The sequence below is a fragment of the Passer domesticus genome, chromosome 10 (assembly GCF_036417665.1).
Source record: "Passer domesticus isolate bPasDom1 chromosome 10, bPasDom1.hap1, whole genome shotgun sequence".
NCBI classification, from domain to species: domain Eukaryota; kingdom Metazoa; phylum Chordata; class Aves; order Passeriformes; family Passeridae; genus Passer; species Passer domesticus.
Genome location: NC_087483.1, coordinates 5058888 through 5085286, shown reverse-complemented (window position 1 = coordinate 5085286; position 26399 = coordinate 5058888). Strand labels below are relative to the sequence as shown.

Sequence of the window (26399 nt, the reverse complement as noted above, 5' to 3'; positions counted from 1 at the left end):
TGAAAACTTTGTTAGAAAATAGAGAACATGAATATTTTATCACACACATCAGAGCTCACACAACACTTCCAGGGTTTTTAGCAGAGGGGAATGCTCGAGCAGACAGGTTGACAATGCCCATTTCACAGACACTCCCAGACATTTTTGAGCAGGCAAAATTGAGTCATAGTTTTTTTCATCAGAATGCACATGCATTGATGGAATCCTTTCGTCTCACAAAAACTCACGCGAGAGAGATCATCAATGCTTGTCCAGATTGTCAACTTGTACAGCCGCCAGCCTCAACAGGAGCGGTCAATCCGCGAGGACTGGAAAGTCTTCAACTATGGCAAACAGATGTCACAAAATATCCCTCATTTGGGAGGCTCAAAAATGTTCATGTTTCAGTTGATACATTTTCAGGAGCAGTCTTTGCTTCAGCACATGCAGGAGAAACAGCAGACCATGCTTGTCGACACTTTCTACAAGCATTTGCGTCATTGGGCGTGCCTCAGGAAATAAAAACAGATAATGGTCCAACTTATACAGGCAGGGTGCTTGACAAATTTTTGAAAAAATGGGGTGTCAGACATACCTTTGGTATTCCACATACACCCACAGGTCAAGCAATCATTGAAAGAACACACCATACCTTAAAATCCCTTCTAGATAGACAGAGGAGGGGGGAGCCAGAGGCGACGCCACACATGAAACTAAATAAAGCATTGTATGTGTTGAATTTCCTAAATAGTTCATCCTCAGAACCCAATCCTCCAATCTTGAGACATTTCTCAAATAGTTCACAGGCAAGATTAAGGGAGAATCCTTTAGTTTTGGTCAGAAACCCAGAATCAGGACAGATAGAAGGTCCTTTCAAACTAATCACTTGGGGCAAGGGTTTCGCTTGTGTTTCCACAGAGCAAGGTCCGAAGTGGGTGTCGGCACGACACGTGAAGCCGTTTCGAACTCAAGAACAAAAGAACACAGATCCCGGAAACAGAGAGACAAGTACTCAGACAGAGGAGGAAACTCAAACTACAAGCAATAATCTAGAAGAAACAGAAGAATAAAAGACTTTGGGGGGTTTTCTGAAAAACTTTGGGTGGAAAATGGTGATATTTAGTCAGAAAGGTGGGGTGATAAACTTTGCAATGTTCATGTGTTTTGTCTCATTGCCAATAGTTTTGAACAACAAAGCAAATTTACCAGTCAATCAGCCAGAGAAAAATGTTTGGGAAGCTTTAGCCCAAGCAGCAGATTTAGATAGCATTTGCCTGACGCACTCCAGACCAGGGAGGCCATTTTCAGCATGCATGATTGGATTGCCAGTGAATGAATGGCCAATTCCAGGACACACAATCGAGATCTCACAGGTCGTTAAAGATCCTGTGAATGAATGGTATACTTGGACACATTCTCTTCCTGTGGCTTCTTCTGAACCTCAGGAATTGGAGATTTTCGGGTCCATGACAATGAATGTATGCATGAAATTTGAAATTTCAGGTACAGCAAAGCCAAACAAAACTATTGATGTTACTCCCAGTCATGAATTCTACAGAAATGCGTCAGCCTGGTGCAACAACACCATGGTGACAGACAAAGGGTCACTCCAAGTCCCAGTGCAACTGCCAAGGGGATTCTTTTTGATTTGTGGAGACAGGATTTGGCATGGTATTCCTACGAATGCCAAGGGAGGTCCATGCAGCATTGGAAGAATTTCAATGCTGACGCCAGATTTAAAGATGCAGAGAGAACAAAAACATAAAGAAAAAAGATCTTTACAATATTTCGATGAGAATTGTGATGACAGGGTTTACACTTGGAGCAAGGCAAGGAGAATTGCGATAGCAATTTTCTCACCTCAGGCAGCATCAGGAATTGCTTTGACTCAATTGGATCGTATGGGTTGTTGGCTGAGCAAGCATGCTCAATCAGTCTCTCTTGCACTGAGTGACATGTTACAAGACATGAACAGTGTAAGACGGGCAACTCTGCAAAACAGAGCAGCAATCGATTATCTTTTGCTTGCTCACGGCCATGGGTGCAAAGAATTTGAAGGAATGTGCTGTATGAATCTCTCCGACCATTCCAGGTCAATTCATGAAAATATCGAAAAAATAGAGGAGAGTGTGAAGAAACTTGGCGAGATCACAGGATCTTGGATTGAGGACATAGCAAAGTTTTTTGATCTTTCACCTTTGGGAAAAGAATTTTTAAAGATAGGGTTTCAAATTTTGGTGATTCTCATAGTTCTCTTGATTGTAATCCCATGCATTCTTTTGTGTGTGCGGGGTGTCATGAGTCGAGTTGTAAAGAGGGTGCTTTTGGTGCAAACAGAAGGGGGAGATGTGGGAGCTCAGTACGTCACTCCGGATGTCCAGAGCTACCGAGACAACCCTTGGGGGGCTCGGAGGCCCTGGAATGTTGCCAAAAGTACCTGGTGGCTTGACTTTGATCCTTTTAAAGAAATGACACCTGAAGGTGAGGAGATGAGAGAATTTCATGTCTAAATGGTGAGGGGATGTTATTCACTTGTTAGAACTTAAGTTAGAATGCACTGTACAGGGGGGTTTTATGTATTGTACAGGGGGGTCTAGAATTCTGTACATGGATCAGGAGTCCCAAGATGGAGGAATTTGGGCGTGCCCTGTCCTTCTTCTTTCTTCTCCTTGGCATCCATGTTCAGGATGATGTTGGCATGTGTGGATTGGTTCATAGAAAGAGGACACTTGCCAACAAGGGCAGAAAGTATTGGGAAGTAAAGGTAAATATCGAATACGTAATTTTCATTATAAAAGAGACAACCGCCTCGTGGGCGGGAGAGAGTGCCTTTGGCTGTCCTGCTGAACAGACCTCGGCTGGACAGACAGAAAATCTTTGTAGATAAGAAATAATAAACTCGACTGAAGACCGAAAGCAAGAGTCCAGACTCCTTCTTCGAGAGCGCGGCCTACCCAGAACCACTTTTTCCCGTGCTGGGGCAGAGACAATCAACAGCCGACCCCAGCACCATGGAAGATGAGACTGCCTTGAGACCAGAAGAGACCAGCTGCAGCTCCAGGCACCGCTGATGATTGGCACAGCTGAGCCTGTGGGAAACTTGCATGGCTTCAGCCCTCTCCCTGCTTATAGATAGCTCCCTCCCTCCAGCCCTCAGACTCTGCCCATCCCTTCTTTTTCCCTCCATTCTCCCTCCCTTTTCACGGCTCTTTCCCTCTAGGCCTCAGATTTTGCCCATCCCCTTTTCCCCCTCCCAGCTCATTCCTTTCCTTCGCCTTCCATGAATAAACAGTTTGGCTCCTTCACTTTGCCTGCATCCCTGTGGAGCTGCAGCAGAACAAATCCGGGGCCCTGGGACACACAGGCCCCTGCTGCCGTTCTCTGCCACGCCGTGTTTTGTGCACAGACCCAGAGGAACGAGGGCAGGTCAGGCTGGCACGGTCCCTGTGCTGAAGCTGCAGTTCCACAACCCTGTGCAGGTACAGATCCTGCTGAGCACACGGAAGGCCAGCAGTGGCACAAGGATCCTGGGTGTCAGGAGTGAAGTCGTGTCTAAGGCCCTGCCACATTTGATCTGCTGTTGTGCACGTCAGCAAGACAATGAAGAACAGACAGTGAAGGAAACCTTATGGTTGAACTGGTGGGAATGTGACCCTTGAGAGAAACAATGGATTGGTCAATTGATGGGAAGTTAACCTGTGAAAGAGGAACAGCACACAGTGGAGCTGTGGTTGGCATGGAGGTGGTATCAGAAGCCATTGCGGCCTCATCTGATGCGCTGGCCAAGCGTGAGATGACATCCTAAGTGGAAAAACTGCAGAGGAGGAGATGTCAGGCCTGGTTCTGGTGTGGAGGGATGAAAAGGCCAAAATGCACGCCCTGTTGATGCAGGGGATGCCCTGAAGGTGGGTGGCCTGCCTGCCCCTCCCACTGCAGCACCATGCTGAGATCCCCTGAGAGGAGCCCAGTGCTCCTTGCTCCTCTCTGCTGACACGTGAGCCTTTGTCTGGGTTCGGGGTGGCCCTGGCTGTGTGAGGGCTGCTACGTGGACACGAGACAGCCGGTCCTGTCCCGCTGGGTCCCAGCAGTGCCTCGCAGCTGTCCTGCATCCACGTCAGGATTCTGGCCAAGAGTGGTCCTGGAAGCTGAGGCACAGGTCAGGGCCCATGGTGTTCCCTCAGGATACAGCAGTCCCGAGGGGTCTCCCTAATTCAAAGAAATCTGCAGACAAATGCATTGTCCACCAAAAGCCCTTTTATTGAGCTGACGGGAGGACAGGGGTCTGCACCCCACCAAAATGCTTCTCTGCCATGTATAAATTTCAGTGGGTTGATGTAGGAATTGTATCAAAAATACCATCCATCTTTACCCTGCTGAGGTGATTGCATAGGCAGGGGGTTAGAAATACATTCTGTCAGATTCCTGTACTTGAAGCTGATGTCCAGGCGCTGGCCAGAGCGGTCTCCATGCCCTAAAGCAGCACTTCTTCCTCATGGCTTCCCTGCACAGGGCTCATTACCTACTTGCCCTTCCTTCTTCTGGTAGAATGTGTCTAAAGCTTTTTTCAAGTCCCTCTCCTGTCAAGTTAGGCCCGCCAGGTTTTTCTTATGCTAACTGGTGCTAAGTGCTTACCTGTGTCTGTGCTAAGTACTTGTTTGCTTATGTGAATTGCCTGTGCTTATGTCAGACAAAGACCTTCTTTCATCCTCCCCTTCTCTTTATCCTGATGCAAATCCTTTTGCAAGATTCCCTCCACTATCCACAGGACATATGTACTGTTATGCTGCTCTTTTAATTTTCTACCACATCCATAGGTTCATGATGGTTTAGAGGAGGGTTAATTTTTTTTTTTTTATATTAGAACTGGTTTGCTGAGGAAGCTAAAACTCGGAGGAGCTGTTGGTGATTGCAGATTTGTCCATCACAAGAAGACATCTGACTCATGATGTTCTCTTTATTTCTCTATTTTGGTGATGATTTTGGTAACTTCTTTGAAACCAATTTGAGTGTCCATAAGGCTCTGTGAGATGCATTTTTGACTTCTGCCACTGGCCATTCTATATCAGGTTGGTACAGCATTTGTTTTAGAACATTAATGTTCCTTCCAGTTTGGAATTTGGGTGCTTCATGATACACATCGTACGCATTCTGCATAAGCTCAAGAGAACTTATTGTGTGGTGCAGCTCAAGTAACATCCATTTTTGTTTTTGAATTACAAATAAGATGTTATTATCATTAGCACTTTTATTTGAATAATCTGTTGTAATAGTTGTGCAAGGAGATCTCACACAGGCACATCCCCTTCCCACATAACACACCTGTGACTGTGCATGGGTTACTGGGCTCATTTCACAAATACAAGGGCTGCCCTCAGTGTGCAGACACCGATCCTCTCTGTCAAGCCCTGCATTTTTGCACACAAAATTCAGTGCATCCCTTGGCACACATGCTTTCATACTAAGAGTTTGCCAGTTTCCAGTTTTCTTGTTGAAAATGGCCCAGACATTATGCTGAATGGGACTGAGAGATACATGAGTTCTTATAGCTCCAAGGGCCAAAATTGGAATTACACAGTATTTTGTTGCATTCTTAATGGTTAATGTAAAACACTGCAGGGTTCTGTTCATTCTATGGGAAATTGACCAACTGCCACCAAGTGTGGAAGTCTTTTTCAAATTCCTTTGTGGTTTCATTTTTAGGCATGATTTAGTTAATTCTCATGGCAATTTCCCCAGCTCTCCTTTTTTTAAGTTTTCCTGAGATTACAGACCGTAGCCACAGCTGAGCTTGTCTACATTGAAATGCTAAAGAAATGTTACCCTGTAGTTTTCCGATAAAGCCAACAACTACTGGAAACAATCCTGCTGTGTATTGTTGGCCAGGGTGGTTAATAGGTTAGCTGCCAGGCTTTGGGTTTGGGCAAGTGTTAGCAGGGTTGATCTGAGAGGAGTTTGTGTCTGTCCAATATAAGAACTCACAGTGCTTCATTTATTGACTAAGACTTCTTGATCAATAGAATTTCATATTCCCAGTTCAGACCCAAACCCTCCCCTTAAGCCTTTTTTAGACCTATGATTTGGTGTCTGGGAATGTATCCATGTCTTCCAGACTTTCAGGCTTTGATCTATGAATGGGTAGTATTGCTGTTTAATTTTGGATCTTTTAGCCTCTATCTTTACCTCCAGCTTTTTCAGAGAGTACTGTGGATCTAAAAGCAACAATTGTTCATTTGTTTTTCTTACCCCAGAGTGAAAGACTATATTATTTCACATATGGGTCCCATGCTATGCCATTGTTTGCTAATGTAAAGCTGTTTGTTTTAATTTTAAATGCCTATTGTGTGACCCGTTCTGTTTCGCTCCTTGTCGAGTACCCAAGGCATGGTAACTGGTTTCTTCAGATACATTGCCTGCCTTTAGGCAAGCGTTTCAGAAACCTTCAGAAACCTTACACTGGCCCCTGGTAGTATTACAAAGGACACTTACTTTACTAAAGTTCCCAGTACAAATGGCTGAGTATTCTGAGTACCTGAGCCCATAAGAGGATGTAGATGTGCTGTCAGGATTCCATGCATATCTGGGTTGCCATCACACGGTCATGACATTGGGCATGATATACCCTAACAGGATGATTGTGCTCCCGGCTTCCCCTCCACCTGGATTGGTTACTGTTTCTGATGGCCTGGAATATGCCAAGAATGAAATTCATTTCTCAAAAGCATATGCTCTGTGAGACCTGTTCCACGTACTAAGCATACCAACAGGACAATTTATTATTCTAGTGGCACAAGAGCTGCCTGCTGGAAACAATATTTGTTGGGTCGCATTCCTGGCAGGCTCAATTCCTGTATCTCTGTGTGATGATGGTCCTCCCACCCCACCTGTGCACTGCAGAAGAAGGGAACTATCTTGTGCTGGGTTATATTCTCCCCTTTTAATTTGCATAGCACAAAAATCCTGATAGGAATCACATGAAAATGGATTCACATGCTGCTTGTTAGAAAGGTCACGGATGTGCATGGTCACTGTAGTAATCTCAACTAAAAGAGGTTTGTGAGTTTCAAACTTACAAGCCATAGAGGTCCTGCTTTCAGGTGGGACAAGAAAGGCCAGCATGGAGTCAGGTTTTCCTCAATCTTCAACTGCTCGGTCATTAATCCTTAAAATGGTGTAAAGTGTTTTTATATTTTTAATGCCCTTTAGCCAATTAGGTCCTGAATATTTTTGAGTGCTCCATCTACCAGGATCTCACAGGCCAAGGAGATCATGATGGTAGTGACAGTCACCTACTGTGGCTTGGATTCTGATCAGAAATATCAGGAGGACAATGATGGTGTGAAGCGCATCTTGGTTTCTTCTGTTCTTTCGGAGGTCCAGCTGTGGACTCCTCTTGCCTTTTGCAGAAGTCTTTTAATTCTGGAATAGTGTAGTCAAGAGTTTAACGCTTTAAGCCTTAAAGGCTGTGTAAGTGGTTAAAATTACTAAATACAGTCCTTTCCATTTTGGGATAAGAGGCTTTCCCTCAGGGGATTTGATGTATACCTGGTCCCCAGGCTGGATTTGTGGAGAGGAGCATCCTCTTGCTCCTCTGCTCAAAATGTGTTGATTTATTTGCTGCAGCTGTTGTGTCAGTTGTACAACATGGTTCTGCAGATACCCCTCCCCAACTTGTACAGTGTCTTCCCCTTGATAGTTATGCTTATATGGTCTTCTGTACAGTATTTCCAAGGGATTCAGATTTTCTTTTGTTCTTAGTCTCCTGGAATCCGTAATTAAGCCAAAAGTAGGGCCTGGGGCCAAGGTATGTTGGCCCCTTGTCCAGTTTTGACTATTTGTTGTTTTAGCAGATAATTCCTCTTTTCCACGTGGCTGCTGGCCTGTGGCCAATACAGCATGTGTAGGTGGCAGTGGATTTGGAGATTATTGCAAAGTTGCTGTGCAATATTTGCTAGGAAACGTGGCCCTCGATCAGAGGAGATGTCTAAAGGCACTCTGAACCAAGGCATTATGTTGTTTAACAAAATCTTGACAACTCCTTTGGCTTTATTTGTTTGGGTTGGGAATGCCTTAGGTCACGCTGAGAAGATATCAGTGAAAGGTAAAAGGCATTTATCGCCCCCTTTTCTTGGCAATTCAGAAAAGTCAACTTGCCAGTGCTGTCCAGGATATCGTCCCTTGTCTACTGTGCCAAGCTTAACTCTAGTCCTAGTTTGTGGATTGGTTCTAAGACATTATTTCACCCCCTTGGCTTACCTGCTTTCCACTAGAGTACAGGTTGCATCTTACTCTTGTCCTTCTCAAATAATTATGTAAGGCATCCCCTTCCCACTGTATACAATTATGTTCATCTGTAATTAATTTTCACAATGCTCTTTCAGGTATAACTGTCTATCCCTGCCGCGAAGAGAAACAGAAAGAACAGAGACTCCGGGGGAGGGTGTGGTGAAGCCCTCTGCCTTCAGCGAAGGGTCTCTGTTCCTGAGACCCAGGCCCCAAAGAAATAAAAATATGGGGGGGGACAGGTGTCCCAAATGGTGAGAGAAGGCCACTTCTTAGAACTGAGCGATGCATTCTTAAAAGGACCTAAAGAGCAGTTTAGATCCATAGCCGGTAGTGAGAGCACTGGACATGGAAGGGAGATGGTCACCGCGGCAGATTTTCTCTGGGCGGCTGCCGCGTGTGACACAGAAGCACAAGAAGTTTCACTGTGTTTCTGAAAAAAGCCCATAGTGCAAGAAAGAGACTCCTCTCTCCTGATGAACTGCAAGGAGCTTGTGTGAAAGAGAGTATTGGACTGAGATCTGAATGTTAAAAGACTGGGGGGAGGAGGAGTGTTTTAAGAGTGTTCCATAGTAGATTGTTGTGTGTGTTTTTTTCTTTTTTCCCTTATGTTTCTGTGTTGTAGATTATTAAAGTGTTGTGTTTTTCCCTCAATTCCCAATTGGGAGCCTGCTTTGTTCTGTTTCCGAGTCACATCTCACAGTAACCATTTAAAAAATATACCTTTCATAGGGACCCTGGCATTGTGCCAGAGTCAAACCATGACAGGTATATAAAGAGTGTTTCCAAAATAGCTGGGATAATCTAGGCTGAATGCCAAAAGACATCCGGTGATAAATATTTGCTTTATTGTCTTTGTCTCCTACTGTACTTTATTACACCTTCTAAATTTTGTACAGAAGAGTGAACCTTGTTTTTCACACTGCAATCCCTTCTATGAAAAAAATAATTTCAGGACTGACTAACAGCTTCTGCCTTCTCACAGACACCAAGTGTTGCAGCAGAGCTCCAGGTGCTGCTGCCAACAGCCCCTGCAGGGAGGAGCACAGCCCCCAGTGCACGTGGGCTTTGGCTCCCTGTGGCACAGAAGCCCCCCCGGGGCACAGGTCTCTGGGGCAGGAGAGGGGCAGCAGCGCTGCCAGGGCTTGGGGGGTGGCAGCTCTGCTTGGGCGGGGACTCTGCCACACCTGCTGATGGCAGCGCTGCCCGGGCCCCAGGGCTCAGAGCAGCATTGGTGCCCTGGCCCACACGTTCCCTGTGCCTGTCACAGCCGCGGGTTTAGGATGGCCAGCAGCCGGGACGTGTCCCAAGGAGGCCGTGCCAGCTTCCCTGGAAGGCCCTGTGCCCTTGCCAGCGCAGCTGCCTCGGCAGCCCTGGGGGCTCCTTCTGCTGCCCTGAGCCCGCAGAGCAGGGCAGCGTTTGCTGATGGGTTGAGCCCTTGCTAAAGATCCTCTCGGGCTGCCTTAGACACTTGGGGCCAGGGATTCCTGCCAACCAGGGCCACTTTGGGTGGGCTGGGCATGGCGCCAGGGCAGGTGGCAGTGTGTGCAAGGGCCCTTTGAGACACGCTGCACAACAGTCACCGTGGCATGGAATGGAGGAGTGTGTCCTTTGTGACACGTGGTGACATAGGAGCTGGTGGTGACAAGAACACTCCACAGCGCTTGGAGCAGGCGACAGGACAGGACGGGACAGAGCGGTGCTGTGAGGAGCCCCCGCACAGCACACTCGTTCCTGCCTGACCTGGAGCTTTTCTGAGGCCTTGTTCCTGCAGCTGACCTCGAGGCCAGAGCACAGGACCTGGTGACCTGTGGCCTTCCGAGGCTTCTGTTTGGCAGTGCCCTCGAGGGCAGAGCGTGGGACTTGGTGCCCTGAGCTTTTCCAAGTCAGCTGTCCTGCTACTAACTCCAGTCAGTGACATGGAGCAGAGACCACCGAGTGTGCCCAAGCTGGCCTGGGCGCAGGAGGATGAAGGCGGCCCTGGAGCTGCCCCAGGAGAGCAGACTGAAGAGGTGGTGCCATTCCATCCACCACAGGAGGGTGAGTGACAGAGCTGGGCCTCAGGGCTGGAGCCTGCAGCCAGCATGGCCCCATCCCATCCCATCCCATCCCATCCCATCCCATCCCATCCCATCCCATCCCATCCCATCCCATCCCATCCCATCCCATCCCATCCCCTGGGGATATGCCCATGGACAGGACGGAAGAGGGCCCAGGCAGACACCCCGCAGTGGCTGTGCTCCATCCCCCTGGGGCATCCCGGGGCTGTCCCTGCCTGGGGAGCGCAGGGCTGGGCTGTGTTCTCCGGCCTCTCCCGCAGCCCCTCAGCTCTGGCTGTGCTCGCTCTTTGCCAGATGCAGCCCTGGAGCGCACACAAGAGCAGCAATCCAGCCGTGGCCGCTTCCGCAGAACAGCGCAGGTACCTGCAGCCATGCCCACCTGGGCTGGGCTTGCTGTCCCTGCTCAGCCGAGCACCGTGTGTGGAGCACTCCATGGAACATCCCTGGCTTCTTGCCCTTCTCCTACAGCTCGTTTGCGACTTCATCAAGAGTGTTCGGCAGGAAGAGGCCAGGGCTATGGGCGCTGGGCTCAGGGCACACTCAGAGGTCCTCAAATATGAGACCAGTGCCGCCCTGCTAGATTTGCTTGTGGAGAACGGTGCTTCCAAGCCAGAGCAAGTAAGCAACCTGAGGCCAGGCTTCCATTCCCCCATGAGTCACATGGCGACCCAAGCCACGTCTGCTGGTGCCTGTGAGCCTTCGAGGCCATGGCATTGCAGTGGGAATGGAAGCACTTCTCTGGAGAAGTTGGGGACATTGCTCCCTCTGGCAGCTTTCCAAGTTTCCATGTACCTTCTCCAGGTGCCCGCCATGGTGAGGTACATCCACCAGTGGCTCCTGGCCAATGATTCCGCCGAGCACAGGATGGACAAGACCCTGCTGAATCTCACCAAAGCGCACCCGGATGATGCAGTAATGACGCTCCTGCGTGTGGCCCCATCCTGTGACAGGTATGGAGCCCACCAGGCCAGAGGGCTCAGGGCTCCCCAGCCCATCACCCTGCACAGCCTGTCCCAGGTGTCTGAAGAACAGAGAGGTCCAGGGCTTTTTGGCTGCTCCCTTTCCCAGCCCTCTGGCATGTTCCTTTCCCAGCCCTTCCCCTGAGCCTGCTGCCATGCTCCCTTGACACCCCACAGGGGTCAGTGCTGCAGGGCTGGGCTGCCTGAGTGCTGCTGGCCAGGGGCAGTGGGCAGAGGCAGAGCCAGCAGTCAGCCTGGGCCCTTAGAGATGCCCAGGCCACAGTGCTGTGTCTGAGACCCGCCTGAGACAGAGCTCTAACCCTGCAGAGCTGCTTGGACCATGTGGAAAACCATCATGGGCTCAAGCAGGACTGCGGAGCTGGCACAGCTGGTACTCCTGGATGTGCTGGGGAACTGGCCGGAGCACAGCACGTGCACCTCCGATGGGGACAAAACGGGTGTCTTTGCCCTGGCTGTGAGTTTCTGCAAGTGGCCTTTGCTGGCCCCAAGGCTGCCTCTCCAGCAGCTCTCCATCCCCCTTCCCCCACTGCATCTCCCTGCCTCAGGCGCTGGCCTGAAACCTGGCCCAGGGGCAGCTTCAGGGCCACCAGGCCCCCTGCTCCCCCTGCGTCTCTCCGGGCCTCTCCCTGCCACGCTCGGGCCCTGCCACACGGACACCTCGGCACTGAGCGCTCTCTCTGGGGCTTTGTCCTTTGCAGGCAACTGTGGTGATGTGGAAGATCCTCCAGGTGCGCTGTGTCCCCCGTATAATGAAGGTGTATTTCCCACGCCTATTTGTGCAGCTGCTCTTCCAAGTGTTCTTCAGCACTCTGGATATGCCAGAGGAGGTGGATACCTTCTGGAAGGGATGCCAGGAAGAACACGGCCTTGCCACCAGCCCCAACAGGTGCTCCATCCTAGAGCTCCTGTCCCTGCCACGTGGCCTGGGAATGAGCCAGTGCTCCCAGTGTGACCTGGGCTTTGCTCTGCACACAGCTTTGCAGTGCGGACCCTGAAGTCCCTGCTCTGCCAAAGGCAGTACAAGGATGTGGTGGTGGCAATGGAACGCAGGGGTGTCTGGAACACACTGCTGTGTGATGATACCCGCCACTATGCCGTGGGTCTGCTGGCCAGGTGAGACCCTCTTTTTCCCATGCTTCTGACATTTGTGCTCTGTGCCCAGGGTGCCCCACACTGTCCCTGTGGTCATGGGCCAGAGGCCCTCGTCACTGAGGGACGGCCAAGCAGACTGGAAAAGCCTGGGAGAGGAGAAAGCCCAGAAGGAGGGACCACCTAAAGGGCTCCGGTCGCCTTGCAGGATGGTGCTGAAAGAGCAGACCTCTGTGAGCCTATCCTTGGAGAGATTTGCTCAGGTTCCTGGTCCCTTTTTCACCCTCCTAGGGAGATGCGCCATGCTCGTCTTGAGTTGTGTTCCAGTATTGCACTCCACCTCCTCCAGCTGCTCAGCAGGGAGGAGCCACGCTGGGATCTGGCCGCCCTGGCGTTCATTGTGGAGGTGAGCCTGAAGGCCAGTGCTGCCTCGCTGAGCTGCCTCCCAGCTCTCTGCCCTCTCGTAGCCGCAGCTGCCTGGGACGGTGCCCGTGCCCTGTGCTGCTGCCTGGGCCCAGCCCTGTGCGGTTCCGGGCTCCTGCTGGCCGGGTGCCCTGTCACTGCCCTGTGCCTTTCAGGTCCTCGAGTGCCTGGATTACAGTGAATGTGCTGACAGTGTTGTGGAGGTCTCGTCAAGGTACCTGCAGAGCGCGTGTAGGGAGAGGCGTCGCCTGGCACTCAGGGCCCTTCTCGAGCTCATTCACAATCCCTCGATGGTGAGAAGGGGGCAGCGGCTGAAGCTGTGCTGGGAACGCAATTGCTTGGGCTTGGTTGGGCTTTGGGCCCCGGAGCAGCTGCTCCCAGCTCTCCTGCCTCCCGCTTCTGCTGCCCGAGTGCTTCGGGACAGGCTTTGGCCTCTAGGCCCTGCTGCAGCAGGGTGCTGTTTCACAAAATTGTGTTCCACACAGGCTGACAAAATGTGGAGGCTGACTGAAAGCCTCATGGATCTACTGTGGGACAATGATGCAGAGATAGCTGGGATGACACTTGTCGCACTCAGCTTTATATTCTGGCGCAAATACAGTCTGATGTCAAGCCCTATTGTCCTGCAGCTGGCTGAGGCACTCCTGCCACTCTTTGACCATGTAAGGCTCTGTGCTCCCAGCCATGACCACTGGATGCAGTCTGGAAAATTTGTGCCTGTGCACTTCCAGGCCTGTGCCCCGGGGGCCCTGGAGGAGCCAATGCTGAGGTATTTTTCCCTTTTTTTTTTCATAAAGGATAATAGCCAGGTACAGCTGCTCTCCATAAAACTTTTCCGAGACATGATGGAGGTTTTGGAAGAGAGAGAAAAACCTTTGGAAAGGCTTGTGCATCAGAGTCTGCTGCCACTCTTCTTCCACTGCCATGATGAGAGTCAGCATGTGGCAGAGGTGAGCACTCGTGGGCTGCTGGTGGCCCCCTTGTGAGGGAGCTGGGCTGCCTTTTGCCTTGGCGCCTGGTGGGCTGCAGCCTCCTCCAGGCCATGGCACAGGGACACGGGGCTGTGCCCTGGGCTGTGGGGCCATCTCTGCCACTCTGCTGCTCTCCAGGCTTCTCGGGAAACGCTGCTTTGTGCGGCCAGGTTCCTGAAGAGGAGAGATATCAAAAAGCTGGTGAAGGAGGAGAAACTGTGGAAGTTCAGCAAGTGTTTGGTAAGGATGAACGAGAATCCCCAGCCTCAGCCTGGAGAAGGCTCCTGAGCGCGGTGCTCAGTGTGCAGGGCTGGCAGCTGTGCCCCTGCCCGCTGCTGCACCCAGAGGCGGCACAGGCTCTTCTCCAGGCTGCTGTGGGCCTGAGCCGGGTGCCCATGGAGCCCCGGCGCGGCGGGGCTGCGGGGCGGCCCCGCGGCTCCCCGGGCAGCAGCCGGCCCTCTGCCCCTGCGGAGCCCGGCGCCAGCGGCTGCTGGCCGCGCCTCAGGGCTGTGCGGGCAGGGGAGGCCGGGGCTGGGCGCAGGGAGCGCCCGCCACAGGGCCTGAGCCCGCTCCAAGCCTTCCCTGCTGCCGCTCTCTGCAGCTGGCAGAGGACACGAGCCAAGCGGCCAAGCAGCTGCGCCGGGCCCTGCGCTACCTGGAGAGCCCCCAGGAGCCCCTGCGAGAGGCGGCCATCAGGTTCATGGGTGAGCCCCGAGGCCGGGCTCCCTCCCCGGCCCGCCGCAGCTCGGCCCCAGCCCCGCCCGCTGCCCCGGCAGCGCCATCCGGGCCCGGCGCCGTGGAGCCCCGCCTGGCCCGGGCGCTGCTGCCGCCCTCTGGCAGCCGTGCCCTTGGGCGGCAGCGTGCGGCAAGGGCCCGGGCTGAGCCCTGCCGGGCCAGCAGGGCGTGTGGCCGCAGCGCTGGCAGTGCCGCTGGCAGGGAGCTGTGCCGCTGCCGCCGTGACAGGCTCTGTGTTCACAGGGGTGGCCGGACAGCACCTGAGGGGGAACATGGAAGAGCTCCTGATGATCTACAGTGGTGAGTGAGGGCAGCGGGCTGACAGCAAGAGTTGGCGGGTGAAGACCTGCAAGCCCTGCCCCGGCTGTGGAGGGCTCTGCTCCCTGTGCGGACGAAGGCTGGTCTGGGCCGATCACCCATAGTTTTCAGGGCCATGTGGAGGATCCCTAGCCAGCAGCTTCAGGCTGATCCCCTTGGTCCCTGCTCCCTCCTAGCCATGGCAAGAGCTGGCTGGGATGGCCCTGGCAAGGGGCTGTCTTTGCATCCCTCAGGTCCAGCTTCTGACCGTGGCTCTGTTCCTTTTTCTTGCAGCCCTTGAAGACAGGGCAAATGACGTCAGCCTTGCCGTTGGAAGCCTGGCAATTCAATCATTGTGCATCCTCAGGTCTGCAGAGCGGGCTCCAATCTCCAGGTTCCAGAGGCTGCAAAATCAGCTGCGCAGGATGTGGAAGGCTCGGCCGCGTCTGTCCCATCTCCACAGGCTGAGCTGCTGGAGCTCTGTGGAGATGTGATTCCATATGTTCTTTTAGTTGGGGCCACCAGACTAATTAGGAATTTTGGTTTTTTTCAAGAATGTTCTACTTTTAGTTTTCTTTTACTGTGTTAATATAGAATGTGTTATAACACACAGACTCCAGGATCTCTCTTATGCTCCCCAGGGTCTGCAGGGCATAGGGTAGGATGGGGAAAATGGTGCTTGCACTCAGCCAGCTGCCCAGGCGTGCAGTGCTGCAGGGACAATGGCCAGAAGCCCCTTGGCCTGTGGTGGTTCTGCTGAAGCCTTTGTGCTGCCAACAGAGCGGGTGGGCAGGGCCGGAGGTGCGGGGATCCCTGCGGGAGCGGTGCCTGGAGATGGCCACAAGGCCTGTGGCAGGCAGGAAGCGCCATCCGTGTCCTCCTGGACGTCTGCTGCTGGCTGCATTGCTGAAGGCTCCCAGATGCCTCTGGCTGGGGCTCCTCTGGAGCTCCTGTGGGGCTGCGGCGCTGCTGCCGGGCAGCTTGGCCGGGCTGGGGGAGAGCCTGAGGGGCTGGGGCACTGGGAAGCCCTGAGCAATTGGGTGTCAGAGGCCATGAGCAGCCCCCTGGCAGCCGCCTTGTTCCTGACAGAGCTGACTTACAAGACAGGTCCTGGGCACTCTGTGACTCACTGCATCAGTGTTGTTGGAACCCAAAATGTAGGGAATTCTCAGCCTTTTGGACTTGTAAGCAAAGCTTAGAATTAAACAGAGGATTTGATCTGAGATTTTGGAAAGGGCTTCCAAATTTAGGTGCTAGAAGCGAGAATGTGGATTTAGAGTTCATAGCAGAGACACGTGAAGCTAACTGGAGGAAAGATTAGAGATTTAGAGTTTAAGATATAGAAAAAAATAAAAGTAGTTAAAAAAGGAAACAAGAAATGGAGATTGCAGTGCTGTAGGTTTGTTTGCCATAACATGATTGCCTAAGGAAGCTTACAGTGTAGCATGAGTCTCTAAAGCGAAATGTTAAAGGATTGGGTCCAAAACATACTTATCCTTGTTGGCAGTGTTTTATTGGCCAATAAATCCTTAAAAGGTCTTGTAACTAGAAGTCTTGTGACCTTGTGAGTCATGCGGTGGAAATGCGAGCCAAACTCACCCTTCCTGTCTGTGCCAAAGATAAGAAAAATAAATGGCATCATCTAAAAAACTCGGAGGTCCGGTCTCTAACTCATTCCAAACTCCTTCAAATCCCCCTAAGTGTGATTTAGCTGCAAATAGATGACAAGGACTCTTAATGCTGGCTGTTTGACTCCAAACCAGCTGCTTTAGAAACTGTCACATAACCCTGGGTAGTTATGTGGCAGAAATGTATAATTTTAAGAAACTTTCCCAACTGACTTGAATAGAGGTTTGTTTGTAGGGTATTTTAAGGGAAGTCCTCGCAGCAGAGGTCTGGCCTTTGGCCGAGCTGTGTCCCCTGCTGGTTGTGAAGTGTGCCATCAGCTCCAGGTGTTTCTGGGCTAAAAATATAATCAAGTCACTTGGACTTGCTCTTTTTGGCCTATAAAAGGTGGACTGAATTTTGGGGCAAATTTGGAGACCTCATCTATGGGTGGATGGACCACGTAGGATTTTCCCAGTTGCTGGAAATGGTTCTCCAGGTCCTTGGTGCAAAACAGGGCCCCCCAGCAACTGTGGATCTGCAAGATGATAAACAATTCAGGCAATTGGTGATGCATCTTTCTAAATCGCTCTCCTTTCTCTCGTACAGTACTGATTGAGGTGCACTGCCTTGCTTGTTTTTGCTTCTCACTAAAACCAAGCACACATTTTTATTGAATGTATCTTCTTTCACTGTGGTTCCTTAATATTCGCAGTAAAATAAGAACATGATTTCCAGTGAGGTGTCCTTTAAATGGCCTCTGTCAATTGGCAGAACAACAGGAGGCTCCTGAGGGGCTGGAGCACTGGGAAGCCCTGAGGAATTGGGTGTCAGAGGCCACAAGCATCCCCCAGGCAGCCGCCTTGTTCCTGACAGCCAGCTGCTCTGGTGCTTCCCCACAGCGTCTGCCAGGCCTGCGGCAGAAGCCCTCGAGGCCGGGCCTCAGCAGGAGGCTGGGGACAGCCCTGAGGTGCCCAGGCTGGGCTGGCTGGGGACAGGGAGAGCAAAGCTTCCTGCTGGGGCAAGGGACGAGGTGGTGGGAAGCTAGATAACCTGAGATTTTACCCTCCAAGTGTTCTTTCTTTCCCCTAATATTTATCTCAGGTTTGCTCCCATAATGATCTCTATGTGCCCTTGAGAAATTACTCAGACTTTTCCTCAAAAGTAATTTTGTCCCCGAGAGATCACCTCATTCTCAGCCTAGCTGCGAATTTTTTCCCACAATTGGGTGATATCTTTCAGATGCTCGGACCACCTTAAGCACTAAAACAAATTTCTAGTTTGTGGGAAAGCTCCTAAGTACCCTTTTGTGTTGTATGAAAGAGTGTGAATGTGTGGAACTGCATTTGCATTGTCAGCCAGAGGGGCTTGGCAGGTGAAGGACAAGGAAGAAGTAGATGGTGAGAAAGGCCAGAGTGACTCTGACACAAATGAGACTTACAATCTGACAGGAACCAAGTGCAGTAGCTCTACCTGCATTTCCACTTTGCAATGACAGGAGTGGCAGGGAAAGCAAAGTGACTGATGCCCTATGCTCCTTGTAACCCTCTGATCCCTTGCTTGTTGTGTAGGGGGCGTAGAGATTGTAGTCCTTGTAGTGGCTCAAACAATTGGCTCATAGAAGAGAGCAATAGTGTACTTCTCAAAACAACTGGATGAAGTGAGTAGGGGACAGCCTGACTGTGAGCAGTTGCTGCTCTTGTTTCAAACATCCAAGAAGCCTGAGAATTCACTCTAGCACAACATATGTATTTATCTCACATTCAGTAGCAGCACTTCTTGAGCAAAAGAGTGGGCGTTGGCTTTCACCCTCCAGATTGCTTAAACATCAGCCAACTTTGGTGGAACAATGTGGTATTACCAAACTAATCTCTTCTCTAGTTCATCCAGCAGCATTCCTGGCCACTCACCAGACAGACAAGGAACCTTTGTAGCATGACTGTATCAAAACCATGAAGTCCACTTTATTCCAGCTGCCCAGATCTTAAAGAAAGCCCAAATCCAGGAGCAGAATCTCAGTACACAGTTGGGAGTGGCTTTGTAAGAGCAGATCAGTGAAAATCAGGATATATAATCAGCACAGAGCAATAGGGGATAGAAGCCCTAGACAAGTCAGCTCAGAAGGTAGAGATAATCACTTTAAGCTGTACCTTCTGTCCAGCCTGAGGAAAAAGGATCAATATATGAACAGATTCCAAGTATGCCTTCAGAGTCATAGGTGCCATGAAGCAGTTTGGAAAGAAAAGGACTATTGACAGCTCAAGGAAAGCAAGTTACGCATTCAGAAGAAATCCTAAAATTGCTGGAGGCAGTACTAGTACCTCAAGTGGTTGCAGTTATGCACTGCAAAGGACATCAGAAAGGAGAAACAGACATCAAAATGGGGTAACAGGTTGCAAAAAGAGCAGCAGAACAAAGCCATGCTGAGGTTCGGGCACCACTAATTCCCAAAGGTAAGGAACAATATGACAATGATGTATGTCGTATAATCAGGAAGATCTAGAATTAGCAAGGAATTTAGGAGCAGAACAGAAACATATTGTTTTTGCAACTCCTCAGGGATAGACAGTTATACCTGAAAGAGCATTGTGAAAATTGATTAGGGATGAACCTAATTGTATACAGTGGGAAGGGGATGCCTTATATAATTATTTGATGAGGACAAGAGTAAGATGCAACCTGTACTCTGGTGGAAAGCAGGTAAGCCAAGGGTGTGAAATAATGTCTTAGAACCAATGACGCCGGCCGTTTATATACAGACACAAACGGAACGGGACCACACCTGAATAGCGTCGTGAGCTGTTTATTTCAGAAGCATCAGACTCATTACATCGCTATGCAAATGCATCGATGCAAGCAGCTCGCTATCCAGACAGCAGGCCGAGGAAACTTAATGTTGCAACAGATTATAAGACGGTTTCAGACCCAGTTTCAGCCAATTACATAGAGCAAAAGCATATTGACAGTAGTTCTATCCAACCACATGAAGCACACGTAGCTTTGGTTAAAACAATAGCAGCTTTTTCTCTCATACAATGGTTCGTTTATAAAAGACAAAGCATAGAGCCCCATTCATATTTAACCTTCTAAATATTTACTAAAATATACTTTTTGCAACTTAGAAAGCTAAACTACACAGCTTAATTGTTCTATTTCTCATGTCTTTGCTACTGACGATATATCTTTTCTGCTGCTTAAGCATTTCACTCTCCTTACTGGCTCTGAGGCCTTTCTTTTTCCCAGCTTTCCTAAAATCCTCTAAACCCATGGATTCCCACAATTCCCACTTTCTGTTGACTCAAAAAGAAATCTTCAAAATCGTGTTGTCCACTACTTGCTCTACTATAACACTTTTGTTTACTATCTGCTTGAGACTTGTTCTTGTGGACACTAATCATTGCTATGTTACAGCACAGCAATTTAATGCTGTGAAGGCCCAGTCAGTGAAAAGATATGAATCATGTCTGACAATACTTATAAGTCATTGTTCAAAAAACTCTTGTCTGTTTTAGGGTCTTATGTCAAAACCCTCTTCCATTTCTATACCGTCATCTGTCATTTCTGTGAGATTTCGAACACTTTCTCTGCTTCTACTTCCTACTTCCCTCTCTTGTATGACAAAAACTTCCCTGACTGTTTTGTTCATCATCTGTCGCACTCACTGAAGTATGTAGGGGATTACTATCAACATCATTACCAAAACAGCCCATATATAGAGACCTATCTTGCAAAGTTGCCTTAGCTAAGGTGTAAAGCTCTATTCTTGGAACAGATCATCCAATCAGGATCTACCATCCTCTTTAATTTGGGCTGTCAAATCTTTCAGTTTTTGTATTCCAAATGATCGGACAGGTTCATACAACACAGTCCTTCAAATTCCTCACAACCATGCCCTTGTGCCAGTAAAAGAAAGTCAATTGCTGCTTTATTTTGAAGGTTAGCATGTCTAACACTATCAACATCCCTTAACCTATCACTAATGGCAGAGGATGTGGCATTAGTTTGCTTGCTTAGCCAACATCCAACTCAATCTAATTCTTTCAAAGCCACTGCTGAAGCCAATTGGGATAAAACTATACCTGCTGAAACCCTTCTTGCAGCTTTCCAAGGCATGAAGTCACTCTGACAGTTCTCATTGTAATGATGAGCAGATCTTGTTTTCCTTTGTTTCCTTTTCATGACCGCTTTAGCAGAGGGTGCGACTACAGTGAGGATCCCAATGCTACATGGGCCACCTTCAAGGTCTGCTGGAATGCCTTGCCAAGCCCTGCCTCCACAAATGAACCAATATCCCTTAGGCAATTGCCCTGGATATAGCTCAGCCTCAGGAAGCACATCCCAACTCTTTGAAAAATTACACCAAAACCTTAAATTTCTGTATGCAAAATAATGGGGAGTAACATTAAACTTTGGGGGATCACCTTTTCACCAAGCACTAGCTGTGAAGGTAAAGCAAAAATCCATTGTTAAAGAACCAAGGATTTCCAAACCTTGGGGTTCAGAGGCTGCCCTGGGAAGTTTTTTGGCCCAAACGTTCCAATTCAATGTGGGATTGTTTCCATTGTCAGTTTCACCTGGCTTACCATTGGATTGTTTTTGGACCAAAGGCAACTCTTTTACTGGCACACCAACCAAACAGGATGAGAAAGGTTTTTCTGGTTCTGAATTAGACAAACATATGGTATCTGAGCTGGCTGCCTTGGCCAAGGTCACCCAAACATTTGTTTTTGTTTGTTCCACAGGCAAATCTCCACAACAAAAGACAATTAAAACTCACCAATACCAACACACAACTTGCATTTTCTTCATCTTATCCATGAGCCACGTTTTGGCAGTATCCTTATATATATATCAATTTTTGAAATTTTGTTTTCAAAAAAAGCAAAAACCAAAACTTTTGCCAAAAGTCAGCTCTACAAAACAAACATTTGGCATACAATTGACACACTTATAAATAACATTAACACAAAATCAGAGTTTGCAGGTTCCACCGATGAACAAGGAATGTCAGGTGTGACCTGGGATCCCTCTGCTCGGCTCATGTCTGCGTACTTGCTTCCTCGGTTCTGGACTCGTCAGCACGTTCTGGGGTGCGATACAGTTTGACGTTTTTGGCTGGGACCCACCTAATTCCTGCACCTGTAGAGACAGAAGCATACCCTTTGCCCCAGGTTATGAATCGGAAAGGACCTTCAATTTGTCCAGACTCAGGGTTTCTAATTAAAACAGGTGGATTTTCTTTCAGTTTTGCCTGAGTGTTATTTGAAAAATGCCTAAGAATCGGTGGATCAGGCTCTGCAAAGGAACTGTTTAGGAAATTAAAACATACAAAGCTTTGTTCAGTCTCATCTGAGGTGTGACCTCCGTTCCCCCTCTCTGTTGATCTAAAATGCGTTTTAATGTTTGATGTGTTTTTTCAATAATTGCTTGGCTTGTGGGAGAGTGAGGAATACTAAAGATGTGATGAACACCTCATTCTTTTAGAAATGTGGTTATTTTTGAGATATGTATGCAGGACTATTGTTAGTTTTGATTTTTTGGGGCACGTCCAATGAAGCAAAAGCTTGCAGAAAATGATGACAGGCATGATTACTTGTTTTACTTGTGTGAAGAGAAGCAAATATTGCACTAGAGAATGTGTTTACTGAAACTTGAATGTTTTTAAATTTACTAAAGGAAGGGTATTTAGGGATATCTGTTTGCTATAACTGCAGGCTTTGCAAACTTCGTGGGTTGACCGCTCCTGTGGAAACAGGAGGCTGCACGAGCTGACAGTCAGGACAAGTATTGATGATAGCTTAACTTGACTTTTGGTAATTCGAAATATTCGCACAAGTGCTTGTGCGTTTTGGTGAAAAAAGGCATGACTCAGTTTTGCTTGTTCAAAAATGTTTGGTAAAGTGTTTGAAATATCTATAGTTAGTTTGTCTGCTTTTGCGTTTCTTTCTACTAAAAATTTAGGAAGCGAAGAAGGAGTTTTGATGTGAGAAACAAAATGTGGATTAGTTCTATATTGCAAAGTTGTATAAAGACATGAAAGCTAACAATATAAGGTATCATTACTAACATCTTTTAAAACTGACTCTTCTAATTTCTTAACTATATTAGCAACATACGCAGAATCTGTGATTAAATTAAGAGGTTGAGGAAAGAGTTGAAAAGTTTGAACCACAGCAGCAAGCTCAACAATTTGAGGAGACTCTTCTACTATTTGAATGTCTGACTCTTAAGTATTAGTTTCTTGGTTTAACCAAGTTATGACTGATTTGTGACTTTTGTTAGAGCTATTAGGGAAGAGAGTGACTGCATTTAAATGTTTTCTCACTTAGTTTAGGTTTTTCTCTAAGACTCAGTTTTGTTTGCAATAGTTTTTGAGATGGGTAGTGAACAGAACAAGCACGTGGGAAGCTTAAGAAAGCATACTGTAAATCATCAGAATTTTGCATTGCTCAATTAAGATAATCTTTTTTTAATGGCAAATAGATAACTGCAAATTCTTGGTTTGCTAAAGTTAACAGTCTGGTTTCTGGCTTTAATTACAATTTGTGCAATCATTTTTAAGACTGTGAAAATTGTCTTTGGAGACTTGTAGGGAAGAAAAATCCATTCTATTATTAACAGAGGATTTGGCTCAGAAGGGTCTTACTGAAAAATGATACCACAATGTTGTAGTTTCTCTCCTAAAACTGCAAAAAACAAAGTTTTTTTCAGGAATGCATCGATGAGCTTGTCTTCTTTGGAGAGCTTCTGTGATCTTGTCTAGCACAGCACAAACTTCAGGGGTTAAGGTTCTTGGAGAAGTGATGTCGCAGCTTCCTCTCAGCAAATCGAGAAGTGGACTCAGTTCATCGTTGGTGATTCCCAAAAGAAGTCTGACCCAATTGATTTCTCCCAAGAGTTGTTGTAAGTCTCGCAGGTTGTTGACACTGGTCTGGATCTGTATCTTCTGCGGTATTATTGTCGTTTCAGTCATTTTCCATCCTAGATACTTCTAGGGAGGAACTTTTTGGATTTTTGTTGTAGAAATTTCAAGTCTAGCTTTTTGGATTTCAGCGACAACACAAGCATGGGTTTGTTTTATCTCTTCTTGTGTTGAAGCTGTGATGAGTAAATGATCTATGTAGTGTAGAATCGTGGATCTTGGAAACTTTTGTCGAGCAGGAGACAAAGCTTGGGCAATGAAATATTGACAAATTATAGGCGAGTTCTTCATCCCTTGTGGCAGTGATTTCCAGTGATATCTCTGCATGGGTTCTCTTCGATTGATGACAGGAGCTGAAAAAGCAAATCTTGGAGCATCATCAGGATGAAGTGGAATGTGGAAAAAACAGTTCTTTAAATTAATGACAATGAGAGGCTAGTGTTTTGGGATCATTGGTAAAGAAGGTAGTCCAGGTTGAAGGGGTCCCATGTCTTCGATCACCTCATTTATCTTCTTCAGGTCATGAAGCAACCTCCAGGAGTCTGATGTCTTCTTGTGGATGACGAAGACTGCTGAATTCTAGGGACTGTTTGTTGGGATGATGTGACCCTGATGTAATTGTTCCTTTACCAATTTATTAAGGATATTTAATTTTTTCTCTGTCAAAGGCCATTGATCAATCTATATAGGATGATCAGTTCTCTAGGTAATCTTTAAAGTGGCAGGTTTCGACGTGGTTGTCATCACAGGCTTACTTCTCGTTTTGCTCTCCATTGGGATAGGACATTTCTCTTCCAGATGGTGATAGGTTTTTGAATAACAAAAGGACGCACTGTTGTAGTCTTTCTTTCGGGACCTGTGATGTTAATCATGGATGTACTTTGCAGACACACAGTAGCACCTCCAATCTCGGTGAGGGAACTTGATGGAGCTCCTAAATTCTAATTATTAGGCTAGAATATGTGAGAAATTACAGTGACATCTGCGCTGGTATTTGGCATGCCTGTAACATAAATTGTTTTACTACAGTGAGTTAGGCTATAAGTCAATTGAGGTCGGTCACGGTTCAAACATTGCACCTAAAAGAGTTTTGGACTTGAGGAACTAGAAGGTACAGACACAATTGAATTTTTTGGAAAGTTGTTTTGCTTGTGGGTATTCATAGGAGACAGAAATGCAATAACAACAGGTGTTTTTGGAGGAATTACCATAGGAACTTTAAGTGTAAGAGATAAAATCATTAGTTCTTCATTGGAGTTTACTGAGACAACAGTAGGAAGAATTGAGAGTCTAAGAAATTTGTTATTGATTTGCTTAGAATTAAAAAATTTTGTCTTTGTTGAAAAGGATTGATAATTCTAGTAGGAATGCTCACCCAGCATTAATTATATAATAGAGGAATTAGCTTTAAGGAGGCTAATTCGTGCCTTGTGTTTGAGGATATTGAGTTGTAACCATTTGAGGATTGGTTGATTGAGGCACAAATTACTGAGGTATTAACACCATTTGAGTGTGTACCTGGTTGCCAGGGGGTACCACTACTTGTGTCTGAGCATGGTGGTAGTGCGCGCTGTTTTTGAAGTTTAATGACAGATGTCTGCCATCAATATTAAAATGAGAGTGACAAAGCTTGGCAAGATGCCTCCCTTTTCAGCATCGAGGGCAGATAGAATGTTGTTTTGGTGAAAATGTTTTCGCAGGACAATCCTTTTTAACATGACCTGGTTTACCACAAGCAAAGCAACAAGGATTTTTATCAGAGTCTACTGCACAGTGTTAACAGAATTTTCTCAAAGTTTTTCTTGTTTTCTTAAAAGCTTTTCAAATCTATTTATTCGTTTTGTCAAATTATCTTCTAATGTTTTTTTTAATACATTGACCTGTAAATTAGCAAGATGTTGTGGTCCACTTATTCTGCTGCATGCTGTTAACATCTGCACAACAGTTGGAGGCTGATCAGGTAAAGTTAAAATAATTTTTCTACATTCATCATTAGCATTTATAAAAGCAAGGTTTTGAACAATATAAGAACGAGCTTGTTCATCTGGACATTTCTTTTCAACTGCTTGGGTTAATCTATCTAAAAAAGAACTATAGGATTCTGGTTTACCTTGTTTAATTAACGTATAAGAATTTACATGTGTGCTAGCTGATTCTACTGAAAATAAGGCTTCCCTAGCAGCATCTTTAATGTCTACTAATACAGACTGAGGCAAATCTACTGCTTGATTTTCTGCTTTATGGTAAGGTGGATCGCCTGCTAATTGAACAACATCTAAATTTGCATGATGAGTATTTACATATTTTTCAACCAACCTATTGTGGGAATCCATGGGATTAGAGGATTTTAGGAAAGATGGGAGAAAGAAAGGCCTCAGAGACAGTAAGGAGAGTGAAATGCTAAGCCGCAGAAAACATATCGGCAGTAGTGAAGACATGAGAAATAGAACAATAAAGCTATGTAATTTGGCTTTCTAAGTTGGAAAAAGTTATATTTTAGTAAATATTTAGCAGGTTAAATATGAATAGAGCTCTGTGCTTTGTCTTTTATAAACGAACCATTGTATGAGAGAAAAAGCTGCTATTGTTTTCACCAAAGCTACGTGTGCTTCATGTGGTTGGATATGTCAATATCCCCAGGCAGGGACAGCCCCGGGATGCCTCAGGGGGATGGAGCACCGGCCACTGCGGGGTGTCTGCCTGGGCCCTCTTCCGTCCTGTCCATGAGTACGTCCCCAGGGGATGGGATGGAACGGCATGGGATTGGATGGGGCGGGGCCAAGCTGGCTGGCATCATCAGCTCTGTGGCCCAGCTCTGTCACTCACCATCCTGCAGTGGCTGGAAGTGCTTGGGCCCTCAAGCCGTTTTCCTGGGGCAGCTCCAGGGCCTTTGTTCTTTTTCCCCCTGAAGACTTTAAATAGGCTGAGAAATGTGCCGGCCATTCCAGAGTCTGGATTTGAGGGCACCATAAAGAGAGATGCCTTGTGAAATTTCTGAATCAGCAAGTCCTTCAGTTGTGCCTTGAAGGAACCTGAGACAGAGAAGCCTCAGGAAGAT

General features: G+C 47.7%; 1 protein-coding gene across 1 annotated transcript in view; it reads left to right on the top strand.

The window, feature by feature from the left end:
* Positions 1 to 10756: 10756 nt before the first annotated feature.
* LOC135309348 (maestro heat-like repeat-containing protein family member 6) overlaps positions 10757 to 26399 on the top strand; it is a 77110-nt gene continuing 61467 nt past the window's right edge. Inside the window, exons 1-10 of the mRNA XM_064435497.1 lie at positions 10757 to 10937; positions 11121 to 11269; positions 11606 to 11753; positions 11998 to 12185; positions 12275 to 12412; positions 12680 to 12794; positions 12967 to 13104; positions 13297 to 13473; positions 13609 to 13761; positions 13921 to 14022. Coding sequence (XP_064291567.1) covers positions 10836 to 10937; positions 11121 to 11269; positions 11606 to 11753; positions 11998 to 12185; positions 12275 to 12412; positions 12680 to 12794; positions 12967 to 13104; positions 13297 to 13473; positions 13609 to 13761; positions 13921 to 14022 — 1410 coding nt within the window. The 5' untranslated portion in view covers positions 10757 to 10835. The remainder of the gene's footprint in view (positions 10938 to 11120; positions 11270 to 11605; positions 11754 to 11997; positions 12186 to 12274; positions 12413 to 12679; positions 12795 to 12966; positions 13105 to 13296; positions 13474 to 13608; positions 13762 to 13920; positions 14023 to 26399) is intronic.